The 13,571-nt window shown below is 45.0% G+C and overlaps 1 protein-coding gene across 6 annotated transcripts in view; it reads left to right on the top strand.

Annotated features, from left to right (window-relative positions):
* CUEDC1 (CUE domain containing 1) overlaps positions 1 to 13,571 on the top strand; it is a 1,053,353-nt gene that overhangs the window by 620,858 nt on the left and 418,924 nt on the right. For all 6 annotated transcript variants that reach the window (XM_069614650.1, XM_069614646.1, XM_069614649.1 and 3 more), the window contains one exon: positions 4,604 to 4,731. In XM_069614650.1, coding sequence (XP_069470751.1) covers positions 4,604 to 4,731 — 128 coding nt within the window. The remainder of the gene's footprint in view (positions 1 to 4,603; positions 4,732 to 13,571) is intronic.

Below are 13,571 nucleotides of genomic sequence, written 5' to 3'. Positions count from 1 at the left end.
CATTTGAATTGCTATGCTGACCCAATGTAAAATGCTTATTAATGCAGTGTGTGCTTTTCTGGCTGATGAAACTGAATATCTATATAAAAGTGCCGAACTGTGAAAGTGTGCAATGGTCTTTATTGTGTCTAGTTCTGTTTGTGTTGCACCCGAGGTAAATGTGCATCTAGAATGAAATGCAAGGTACAAAGTCTGTAGATGCTAACCTATTTCCTGTGGTATAAAAACGGTGGCAAAAAGGGTAGTGTCAGGAGTTCTCCTACATATTTGGTACATTGACTGGAAATCGAACCCAGATCAACGGCTTGGACTCCTGTTATGCATTATGCAGTTGTTACAACAGATAAGTCCTCTGTTATAGTTTTTGTCCGATTGCGCTCGAAGTGCATATAGAAGACACAAATAAGTGTCCCACGTCTTTCATTTTTTTTATCCTTGTAAGGCCTTTGAGACCCTCGGGGTAGGGCCAGCGCTGAACATTCATATGAAACCGCTCTTCTGAACACCTGTGAAAACCTGCTCGCAAATCTTTACTCTAACTCTCCTTCTGTCCTCATTCTTCTTGATCCCTCTTCTGCCTTCGACACTGTAAAGCACAACATCCTGACCTCCCGTGTACATGAAACCCTGGGCATCACAGATCTGGCCCTGGCATGACTTGCCTCCTTTCTCTCTGATCTTCCTTCAACCGATGGAATTTGGGTTCTTTCTCTCCTCTATCACTCTCCACTTGTGGCATCCCCCAGGGATCTAACCTATCCCGGTGGTTCTTCAATGTCTACATGGCCCCTCTGGCCCACTTGATCTCTACCTTCACCTCTAACTTTCAGTGTTATGCGGATGACACACAGCTCTCCTACTGGCTACCCTCTTCCTCCTCTTCGCTCTTTCCTGACTGTCCGCAATTCCGTCTTGGTGTGCTGCTAACAATCTCTGCCTCAATGCCAGTAAGACAGAGATTGTCCTCATTGGGACCCCTGCCCCGCTTTACCAATTTCCCACTGGCCGGCCTCCCTTGGCCCTGCGCCCTCACCTGCTAGTGAGGCAAAAAACCTGGGGGTCATTTTTGACTGCACTCTTTCTCTTCTCACATTTCGGAAATCTCTAAAATTTCCACTATCAGCTGCACCTCCTCAGAGGTATTCTCCCTTTTCTCACCTTCCCCCAAAGGCTCACTGTTTCTAGATCCTGGTTCTGTCTAGGCTGGACTACTGCAACAGACTTTCTCAATCTGCCTACTTCTACTCCCCGCCCGCTACAACTCATCCAGAACAGAATCACAAAAGACTTCTCCTTGGCCTCAAGCCCAGGGACTGCATCTCCCCAGCGCTGAAATCCCTCTACTGGCTCTCCGTAGCTGCTAGGATCAAGTTCAAGACCCTCTGCATAGTCCAGAAGGCTTTCTGGGGCCGGGGCCCGCACTATCTACAATCTACAATCTACAACGCTCTCTTCCTAAATAATCGCCTTCTACAGCCCTCCGCTTAGCCTCCTCAAACTCTTTGCGGGTGAGCCATTTTTCCAAGCAGAGATTTGGGGGCAGATCTTTATCCTCTGCAGGTGCCTCCCTCTGGAACAGCCTCCCTGTCTCTCTCCGCCTTGAGCTGGTACTCCTTAAGTTCCGGAAACTCATCAAGACCTTCCTCTTCTTTCCCCTTTCTCTCTAATTTTGCTAACCTCCTCCCTCTCTCCAGCTTCACTCCTCCATCTCACCCCTGACTCTGAGTTTTTGCTGACTGGTCGCCTGGCTCACCTCCAGAGCCTCACAGGTCCCAGGCTCCCCCGCCAGTCTTTGCACTTGACTCCGGGCCTCTGCACTATGCCCAGCTTTCGTTCCATGAGATGGGTAACCCCTACTGCACTTCTTCAAATGATTCATGAGAGAGATAACATCTCTGCACTTAACCCAGGGCCCTGCTGACTCGGAGCACTTGTTTCACCCTGCCCCCTTCCTTGTACCTCCGTCTGTACACTTGCATTACCTGAATTGACTAGACCTAGTAAGTTCTGTCTTGTCCCCCCTTTTGTCTCCCCTCCCTAATATGGTTTGCACCTGTTACACTTCATGCACTTGAACTAGGTGAAATGCCGTTAGGCCTAATACGCTGGTTACTTTTTGGTTAGATCATTCGGAAACCTCAAAAGAATTACTGTTTTTCCCTTGCTCCCTTCCCACCTTGAAGCACTTCACTTGTCACTGTACAAATAAACAATTACAATAAATAAAACCTTGGGCATTAACTCAGGAGAGGGAGAGTTGACCAGTGTACTACCCGGTGCGTAAAGAAGTGGTAAAATCACCACGACCTGTACCGTTATGGTCCGTTTGTACAGTGTTCAAGTTAGAAATTATAGTGATGTGCACTAGGCCACTTTGTTTTGCTTGGGAATCAAGACGTTATTCTACAATAAATTGTATCCTGGCAACTAAGATTGTGATTGTGCAGTGCCCCACACAGTTTAGGTGGGTGCAAAATCGTCAGCAAATTATCAAACAAAACCAGCCAGCACTTGCCCCATTTGTGTGCCACAGATGCAGCGTAGTCGAGCAATGCGAACGCACTCCGACCCACTGCATGTCTCTGTGACCCACGGGGGGGCTGTGTTGCCAACCTGTAGTGATATTGGAAACCAAATGGTGCCATGTGATCAATGCGGAAGCTTGAGTTTTGCATTCTCTTGCAGCATGCTATACAACAAGAAATAGCCATGCATCATAAGTGACCTAAACAATGGGTGATGGTGTTAAGGGAAGCATAGGCAGAAAAGCACTCGAACAGTAGGATAAAGTAACAGTAAGTACTGCTCAACACCTGTGAGCTTATGCATGTACCAAGCATCTACATATTCAGTATTTTGTGATTGGTGAGAGGAACTTTATTGCATTTAAATAAATGGTGATATTTTAAATGTAGGTTGTTAGCTTTTCTTGAAAATTTCTAAGTAATGTGCGCTCATGAATATCAAGCAGAGAACCCTGGAGTATTGCATTGAGTTGTACTGACAGCGCAGTGTAATATTTCTGTAAGTATCTAAGTTGCAGTGATTGCATAAAGTTGAGGTTTATAGTGTTTAGGAAACAGGCTGGTAGCGAGCAGATGGGGTTGTCATTATAAGTATTGCCAGTATGATGGCTAGGAATAACCTAAACCAACATAAACGAAATATTTGTCATTGTTGGGGGTAAAACCTATTTTATGGTGAGTGCGATGACGAGATGAGTGAGCTTCAAGAGTCGGTTTCGTTCTTGCAGAAATAATCTGCATCCAAATTAAATGTTACAGCCAGCAACTGGCCATTATGCAACCTTCATCAGAAATCTAGACATTATTTGAGACGTCAGTCATTTTTTAGATGGTATGAGGCTTCATTTAATCTACAATCAAACACAATGTCAAGAGATCATCATTGAAAGGGACCCTAACATTGGGCTTTCAACAATGCATTTAATAATGCAAGTTAAGAACATCATTGACCAGAATCAGTCTACATGCACAGTAAGTAACACACATGGAAAAAGGGTAAGGCAGTGTGAAGGTTAGTGCCAACAGGGAGTTTGTGCAAGAATATCACTCTGGTATTTGACTGTGTGGGTAAGTGAGTGGGTCTGAATTGATAGCCGAGATTTGGAGTGGCGTCACCATGCGAGTAGGATGGCACATGACAGGGCATATTTACATCTATCTACAGTGTGTTTGTTCATGGACCATGGAAGAGAGCAAAGAGTTTGGCAAAGTAAACTACTCAACACCCACAACACGTAAGGAAGTTCCCCAAACGTTCACAGTATGAGCTTCGTGTACAACATTTAAAGTTAAATCCAAAATGAAAAGATATGATGATTCATTTATAACACACCTGTACACAAGTGTTTCTAGGCGTGACAAGACCAGGAAGGGAGACCTTCTTACTAGGCCTTTTGTCATTCGGATCGTGCAGGGGCAGAGAGAGAGGAAGTGCCAGGGGGAGGTTGCGGGCAGGGCAGCTCTTGCTCTGAGTAAGTCCAGCAGGGACGGCCAACACTGGGTAGTGCAAAGGTGGGTCCAAGTGGGGGGGGAGTGACTGTGGGATAACAGATACAGCCCCTAAGTGCGCAGATGCCCAGAGGCAGTGGAAATGCTTGCAGGTCGTGGAGGAGCCTGGTGCCCATTGGGGTTCAGAAGGTAGCCAGGTGACCAGTCTTTATTCCTAGACTACAATGAGCCAACATGTGGTTCACTCTGCTGTGCATCTCAAATAAGGGCATATTATGTGTGTGCTTCACTATTCTGGAAATAAAGACACAGATAAAAGAAGATACTGCCTTATTTATTTGTGTCACTATGAATGATTATGTAATGTCTGGCTGTTTTGTAAAGAGGTTAAAGGAAGACAGTGATTGAAACGAAAAAGCATTTGAGGAACTGGACTTAACTTTTCCACAGTGTTGATTCAAAACCAGACATTAATGTTTTGCCGTGAACCTGAAATATTAATCTTTCATCGTATAGTTTGGTTGCAGCGTTTATTATGGATGTTCAATGCAATTGAAGACTACTTCATGGCCAAGGAAGTTTTAGTGTGGTTGCAAGCAGTTATGTAACCGTATAATATATCTGTTTAGATTCTGGAACGGACGCTGGAGCCGGACAGTTCAGATGAAGAGCCTCCTCCGGTCTACTCACCGCCATCATATGATATGCACATATTCGACAGGCAGTACCCACAAGCCCCACCCACACCACCTCCACGGTAAGGAAGTTGACCATAATTCTGTTATAAGGAAATGAACAAAGGGGGTGATTTCGCTTTTCTAAAGGAGTTTCGCTCATACTTGGGTCCAACACCGAACAGTCATCCCACTCTGGAATACAGGCTTTGTCTTCCCAGGATGCTTTCAGTTGCTGGCAACACCCAAGAAGACTGAGTAGCTTTAATGTCTTCCGACCTGGCAACCAGTGTCGCAGAGGTGTGTAATAATGAATCCATCTGGTCTCCTTAAGTCAATTCACCACATGAATACAGGATCTTCTGCTTTCATTCACAGCTGCTCATATTCAAAAAGTTTGTTTTCTATAGAAGATGTTAAAGTAGCTGTGGCAAGACTTAAAAATGGGAAGGATAGAACATTCAGATGCAAGTGATTTGTTTAATTAAGCCGCTGTACATTTTGTAAATGGGAAGTGAAATGCACCTTCTAAAGTGCATTTGACTTATAATTTAAACATATTGCATGTTTCATTAAAATGTAATGTTAACAGACATTTTCTTGATGGTTGCAATAAATGGGTTATCAGAAAAGTTACTTTGATACGGAAACAATTGGCATTGGAAGATTAATTCTTTAAAAGTAACTCCTGAAGTCTTTGACCAGTGTTTAGATTTTCTGAATTCCTAGGAAGTAAAGCTCACCTTTTGAACATGTTGCTGAATGTGGAATTACGTTTGATGCATGCCACTTTTGAGGGAAAGCTTCCTGGCATCAATAGTAGCAGGTCCTGTAAAGAACTAATGGACCAATTGTGATCTTGCTTTCTGTGTACGTTTGGGTGCATGCCTTTTTCCCTGACGTAGAATCAACCACTTTCTGTTTTGGGAAAGATCCAGCTTCCAAGCACTTTGTTGTTCTAGTATGATTCCGGGCTCGAAATTAAGATTGCATAATCAGGAGCTACAAGCAGCATTTGGGTATTCAGCAGTAACCAGTCACCAGGAGCTACCACTGGGTAACAAAGAGCAAGTACCTCTCATTATGCAAATCTAACTTTCACATAAAATGCAAACATATAATTGTATCCATTTTTTATGACCCCTATAGATTGTCCCAAATGCACAATGTTAAATTCACATAGTTGTGTGTGTTCTACCCGAGTTTGCCTGGGGAGCCCAAAGGTAGCTCCTGGTAACTGTTGGTGTTGGACTAACCAGTCTCTTCTACACCATAAGTAGGAGTTAAATACCTCCCAGCTCCTGTCCATTTTGAACCCCATGATTTAATAGTGAGGGAGTGGAGAGAAATTAAAAGTTACAATCTCCTAAAAAGGGATTAACAAATACATTAACTACTCCCGTTCTTTGATTAATGTGAGGGGCTTATTGATATATATATATTTTTGTTTAAACAAAATAAATTATTCTTTTTTCTTTATGCACATTTGTTGCCATCGAATCACTATAAGGGGTAAACTGTTGTGGCATACAAATCCATACATGTGTAATTCGAGGAGCTGGTGCAGTTTAGAATAGGGCCGTTTAGCAGCCCAAAATTGGGCAGTGCATTATTTCCTACATTTTCAGACTTTAGGGTTTCATCTAAATTGAAGAGACAGTGAATCATTGTTGCGACATATGCAAAGTTCAAAAATATAGGACCTGCAAATGACTGCCCAAGGTGAGCGAACCTTTGTGTGAGGAATGGAGAAGAGTGTCAATATTGGGAGGTTACAATTTGACATGAGAGAAACTGTAATTGAAATTTTCAGAGATCCACCTTCGTGAAAGTGTTTTGAGTTGTTTGGTAGGCAGCAAATATGATTCTTTAACCCAAAAGCAGCTTCTTTTTCTTGTCAAAAACGTATTTCGAATGGATTGTGTCCTCCCACATATTCCTTATCTTTGATATTCATTTCCAGCTTGCTGGCCTCAGAAAAAATGTTCGGTAGAGTCGATGTCCCTAGGAGGCCTCTGTATCGGTGTCGATGTCATATGTATAAATAGCTGCGTGCAGCGTCCATTTTTCAGTCAGTTTTTCCGCGCTTCGTAAGCTTTGGAGACTTAACGCTCGGTTCCTCAGTGAATCAAAAACTTCAACATTTTGTGAAGAAAAAACATTGAATCTTCGATCCACGATGGCATCTTCGTCAACTCCATCGATACCCCGATCCGGTTTTAAAAAAAATCGTGATTGTGGTAGAAAGATGTTGTTGACTCATCCCCACAGGATCGGTCTATGGTGCCTGGGCCCAGAGCACCCATGTTCATAGTGTGAAGAATGTCTTTCTATGATGGTGAAAGCCTTCAGGGAGCGTAGGGGCGGGGAAGCTTGAGAAAGGTAAGACTGTTAAATCTGTTACACCCTCAGAATTGACCTCTGACGAGTCGAGACCGTCTCCTCGTCGAAAAAGAAAGCATTCCCGTTGGTGATCTGGAAAGTGGATCACACCAATCATCCGCTTCGAGGCACAATAAGAAGATGCGCCATAGATCACCCTCATCTTCGTCCTCCAGTTCCCCAGAAAAAGTTGCTTGTACCACGAAGTATAACTCCCCGGCTCAGTGGGAAGATTTTCGTTTGAAAATGTTAAGGGTCTTCGAGATCGCAGCCTTGCCGCCCTCGGAAATACCTAGAGGCGATACCCCAGATAAAAAACCTGATAAACCTAAAACCTGTGATTTGTCGACCTTGGCAAAACATACTCCGCGAGAGCGTCATGAACCCTTGAGTAGAGAAAAAGCCTCTTCGACGCATAAGGTGTCAACCTTACCTTTTTAAGTCCAAATCTGCACCATCAACGACTTCGAAGGAGAAATTACTGGCACCTTGTGCACCCTTCGACGCCATCCGCACCTGAGGCATCGGAGGCTCCTTCGAGACCGGTGTCGACCCCATCGGCGACATCGAAGAAAGTCCCAAATCCCTCGACGACACTGAGGCCAATCTCGAGTACATCGATATCTTTCATGATTATGTCTAGACCTATGACGTCTACCTCGAGGATTTCGAGTCTTTCTCGGCCAGTGATGACTAATATAGCTCCATCATCACTTGAGATGCGCTTCACATCCCCTCCACGCTCTGACTATTTCAGGGCTTTATCTTCCATATATGAAGAAGTGGAAGACTCAGATGCAGAAAGGCCTTTTGATCTTCAATCTTAACCTCCTCTGCCAGAGGAATTTGTACCAGAAGAGGTCAGGGTGAAGGATCTACAGGAGTCCTTACATGAGGCCAGTGGTATTTATACCTCTCCAGAGTTAACCGGAGCCTGGTGATCATGCTGAAAGAAGTTGTAGGTTACTTATGGACAGGGTAATGGAATATATGGGGTGGACAAGACCCATGCCCTCTTTTGACCAAGATGACCGTACAGACATTGTAGATAAGGGACCTCAAGAAGACCCCATAGTTCCTTTCCATACAGCATTGCAGAAAAAAGTAGCCACAAATTGGGAGACTCCAGAAGTAATTCCTGCAGTCAGTAAGAAACTCTCCGCAATATATAGGACATCAACTTCAGACCCTCCTTATTTATCTAAGCACTCACTCATGAGTCTAGTAGGCTAAGCTGCTACTTCATCAGGCAGACAATCTGCATACCCCACAATTCCACAGGATCGTGACGACAAGAAATTTGATGGCATGGCCAAGAAGGTCTTCTCGGGATGTAGCATGGCTCTTAGGGCTGCTAACGCCACTTGCACGCTGGGAAGGTTCAGCCACACCTTTTGATTTGTGTGGTTGAGGAAATCTGGCTTTGCTCTTGATGTGCAATCCAGACTTCTGAATATGCCCTTTGATGGCACCTATCGATTTGGTAAAAAAAGCTGATGACAGTTTGGAGAAGTTGCAAACTTACAAAGCGGCAGCCAAATCCCTTGGGGCTGCAATTCGACAAAATCCAAACTGCCCCACAGGTACACCCTGGAGGGGTAAGTCCTTTTGCTTTTACTCCGGTTTTGGAGGACAGCCAGCTCAAAGGGGCCAGAGACAATTTACCTGTGGTGGACGGGTCAAATGTACCAAGTCTACATCCGCAGGTGCTGCCTTAACCTCAGCATCTGCGTCAGCTGCTCCAAAACCCCTCTGAGGTCTCACCACACAAGACACCAGTAGGAGGCAGATTAACTCAAATTCTGACAGAATGGCAGGCTATTACTTCAGATGCTTGGTCATTGGAAACAATTGCCCAAGGTTACTGCCTACTTTTTCTACACACCCCTCAGTCATCCACTGGGGAACAACCCTTTAATGTTTCCAGACCCGCTCCTTATGCAGGAGATTTTGGACCTGCTAGAGAAAGGTGCTATAGAACCGGTACCTGCAGCAGAGAGGAACAAGGGTTGGTACTCCCCATATTTCCTAATCCCGAAAAAGGATGGAGGAATGAGACCCACCTTGGACTTATGAGAATTTAACAAATTCCTCAGGAAAGAAAAGTTCAAGATGGTTACTCTTTCTCAGATCCTTCAAGCCCTCCAACTTCAGGATTTGTTGGTATCTCTGGACCTTCAGGGTGCTTACTTTCATGTGCCAATCCATCTCAAGTACAGGAAGTACCTGAGGTTCGCCATTGGCAGCTCTCACTATCCATTTCCGGTTCTGCTATTTGGGCTAACCTCCACCCGAGGGTTTTCACCAAGCTAATGGCGGTTGTAGCAGCAGGTCTCAGGAGGGGAGGGATTCAGATCTGCCCCTACCTGGATGACTGGTTGATCAAAGCAGTGTCCCCGGAACAAGCTCGATCATCTGGACTATGTTTGCCACTTCCTCCACAAGCTGGACTTCTCCCTCAACTTCAAGAAGTCCCACATGATACCATCACAGAGACTCCAATTTATTGGAGCAGTCCTGAACACATCCTGGGAAAGGCCTCGCCACCGGAGGTGAGGGCTCAAGATATTCTACAGATGGTGACCACTTTTTGAGGTTGCGCGGCCTCATGGCATCCTGCATTTTTCTAGTGCCAGAGGCCCGCCTGAGAATGGGGTCTCTGCAGTGGGTTCTAAGGACCCAATTGTCACAATTCTCAGGAAAGATGTCAGATCTCCTACAAATCGGGAACAGAGTCGCACAGGAACTTCAGTGGTGGACCTGTCGGGAGAACATCTTGAAAGGAGAACCGTTTTTGGCAACCATGGCCGGAGATGACGGTAGTCTCACTTACGGGGTGGGGAGCCCATGCCAACGATTTGACCATCAGCGGTTTTTGGTCTCCATAGGAGTCCAAACTACACATCAACCTATTGGAGCTGAGATCATTCAAGCTAGCACTGGAAGCGTACAGGGAATTTTTTTTTGATAATGATGGACAACACAGTGGCCATGCACTACCTCAACAAAAGAGGAGGCGTAGGGTCACTGCCACTGTGCAGAGAGGCAATGCACCTCTGGTTCTGGGCAATTCGAGAAGGAATCTTTCTATCGGCAGTCCACCTAGCCGGAGAGAAGAACACGGCGGTGGACGCTCTGAGCAGGCAGACCGCAACCTTCCACGAGTGCGAGATAGCTCAGAAAGTCCTTCAAGAGATCTTTGCCCTTTGGGGAACCCCTCAGGTGGATCTGTTTGCAACGAGTCTCAACATAAAATGCGAACAGTACTGATCCAGGGAATTTCCCCAGAGAGGAGCTCTAGGAGATGCATTTGTGGTGGACTGGGAGTTTCCACTTCTTTATGCATTTCCCCCAGTCCCCGTCATTCCTCGCGTAATAAGGAGGCTGAGAAAATTCCCTAAAACCATGATCCTAATTACCCCGGACTGGGCCAGGAGGACATAGTACCCGGATCTTCTAGACATGTCCAATTGTCCTCCGATTCGTCTTCCACAAAGAGGATCTTCTCTCGCAAGAGGAGGGTCAGGTTCTCCATCCGGATATCAGAACTCTCAACCTTCACACATGGTTTCTGAAAGGTTGAGATACAAAGATTGGGACGTCCCGGATGCTGTAATGGAGGTGTTGCTTTCGGCCAGAAGACCAGCAACCAAATCACTATACTGCTGCCGTTGGAACAAATTTTGCAGCTGGTGTAGAGCTAAGAATATTGACCCTTTTTCATGCAACACACCGATGGTATTATCTTTCCTATTATACCTAGCAAATTCAGGTCTACAAGTCGGCACAATTAAGGGTTATCTTGCTGCTCTATAATTTTTCTAACGCACAGCTGAGGAACCTTCATAATTCAAGATGCCTTTAGTCATTCCATTTCTGAAAGGGTTGACTGTCTACCCACCAACTCCTTTTCAAGTGCCCCTGTGGGACTTAAATCTAGTTCTAAAATTTCTAATGGGCACTCCTTTTGAACCCCTCCATTCCTGCCCATTAAGATTTCTCACTCGCAAAACCGTTTTCCTAGTGGCTATAACTTCTGCCAGGAGAGTGAGCGAACTACAAGCTTTATGTTGCAAACCTCCACATACTATATTCCACAAGGATAAGGTAGTCCTTAAAGTGAAGCCTAATTTCCACCCAAAGGTTGTGTCACAATTTCATATTACGCAAAACAGTAACATTACCTTCTTCTATCCTCCCCCTCATCCTTGGAAAGTGGAGGAAAGACTACACAAACTTGATCCAAAGCGTGCTTTGAGTTTCTACAGCATCATACTTGCAAGACTTAGGCAAGCAGACCAGTTGTTTGTGGGGTATGCAGGACATAAACTAGGCCTAGCCATCACTAAACAAACCATCTGAAGATGGATCATTTTAACTATCCTAGAATGCTATAAATTGGCAGGGAAAGATCCCCCTCAACACCTAAGGGCTCATTCAGCCAGGGGTATCGCAGCTTCTTCGGCTCTCTAGAGGGGAGTTCCAATAAAAGACATCTGTGCAGCTGCCAAATGGTCGTCTGCACATACCTTTACCAAATTCTATAGTCTAGACTCCTCCACTAGCCAAGAAACTAAATTTGGGAAAGTTGTATTGCACTTTGTGCACTCTTAAACCATACTAAATTTTACTCCCACCTCCTGTAGACATTACTGCTTTGGGAGTCTATCACAGATAAGAAATACGTGGGAGGATACAATCCATTCGAAGAACAAGTTACTTACCAACTGTAACGTTCTTTCGACTGGATGTTCCTCCTACGTATTCCTTATCGCCCCTCCCATCCTTCCTCGCAGTAAAACTTCCCTTGTAGTTGCTGCCTACGTTCCCTCAAGGGTACTAACCATCTCCTACTGGACAAACATTGCACTTCAAAACGGAACTGAGCAACGGACGCTGCGCGTGACTATTTATACCTATGATGACGTTGGCGCCGATACGGAGGCATCCGAGGGACATCGACTTGAGGGAAATGGACGCGCAGCGCCCTCTACTAAAAAAAATATTCCGAGGCCAGCAAGCTGGAAACGAATATCAAAGCTAAGGAATACGTGGGAGGAACATCCAGTCGAAAGAACGTTACAATTGGTAAGTAACTTGTTCAGGCGCCCCGAGCCAGAAGGTGCCTGTTTTCGCCTGGCACTCTGAACTTTTGCTGTTATTCTACTGTGGAGAAGGACTTCGAATCCAAACCCTCTGCAAACTGCATTCTACATTGCGAGCCCAGAAAAAGGCTGTTGCTACGGTTGGTAACAAGACACTTTGTTCTTGAGACTTTACCTATGAGAGCTCGCAAGGAGCCCTGGAGCCATATGCAAATATAGTATTGACTCGAACAGCACAATCCTTCATGCTATGAATCAAGGAAATGGCAATTATCATTACCGTACCTAATGGTAAATGCTACAATAGTGAATGCTACAATTATGGAAATAGCAATCACTATTGCATTTGGAAGACGACAGTCAAGCGGGTACTGAGAGCAGGCAAATGAATGTTGTTGATTTGTACTACACTAATTGGAACTACATTTCCCATTTCTAACGTTGCTCTTTTCACATCCCTAGATGCTGTGGTTGCCAGGAGCGTCATTAGGCCCCGCCCACAAGCTTACAGCATCCCGTCCTTTCTTTGTGTTACTTAAGGCACTGGGACAGCTCCCTCGGCGCACGTCCCGGAAGGGCCAGAAAGTGCCTTTTTTCACCTGTTCTCTCGTGGTTAAACGAGGTATTACTCTGAGACACAGACAAACCGGAGTGAAACATCCCGATAAGATTACGTTCGGGTCGTAAGGCGGGTGGCTGCATCTCAGATTAGCGCCCCAGTTGCAAGTCATTCAGTTATTGCCACAGACTGACTGAAGCCTGAAACAACCTTCGAGTGATTCAGCATAATAGGTAAGTATGTGAAAACGGTAGTCAAACACTATATATTTAAGAACATTGATATTCGCCCTAACGAGTCAGGGCCGCAATCTTCTAATTGAGATCATATATTAAAAGCAATTATGGTTAATGGCCTAAGGAGCGGAAGAAAATTGACCATAGGACTCGTTAGTGCGCCAACTGAAGTAAATAGTCTGGCGCAAGGACCTGTCTTGGGTCTTTTGAATTCATCTGGATTGCAGCCACACGGGGAGGGGGCTGAAGCAGTCATGAATGCTAGCAATGAAATACCCCCGACAATCTCTATAAAAACACAGTTTAGCACTGTAATAAATACTGAAAGCTGCACTTTTGCCCCTGACTTCACTGGCGAAATTCAAAAGATGGAAAAAGAGTGTGCAATTTCCTTAAACACCTCAAAGCACATCCCAATTACGACTCCCCCACAATTGAGCAGGAGCACTGATACTCTGATGGACGAGGCAATCGGTGAACAAATTGCCCAACTGTCCTGTATGGAGGTTCCAAAGTCGAGCACTGCCCAGGGTGAAATTTCCATCAATTGCTCAAAGGCAGTATACAAAACTCCCGGAAAGTATACTGTTCACGAAGCAAATGACTCATTTCATGTTCCTTGGATTAGTCATAATGAAGAA

Source organism: Ambystoma mexicanum, chromosome 9 (genome assembly GCF_040938575.1).
Source record: "Ambystoma mexicanum isolate Mex_15411 chromosome 9, UKY_AmexF1_1, whole genome shotgun sequence".
Classification (NCBI taxonomy): Eukaryota; Metazoa; Chordata; class Amphibia; order Caudata; family Ambystomatidae; genus Ambystoma; species Ambystoma mexicanum.
Note: the sequence above shows the minus strand (reverse complement) of the source record. Positions and strands in the feature narration are given on the sequence as shown.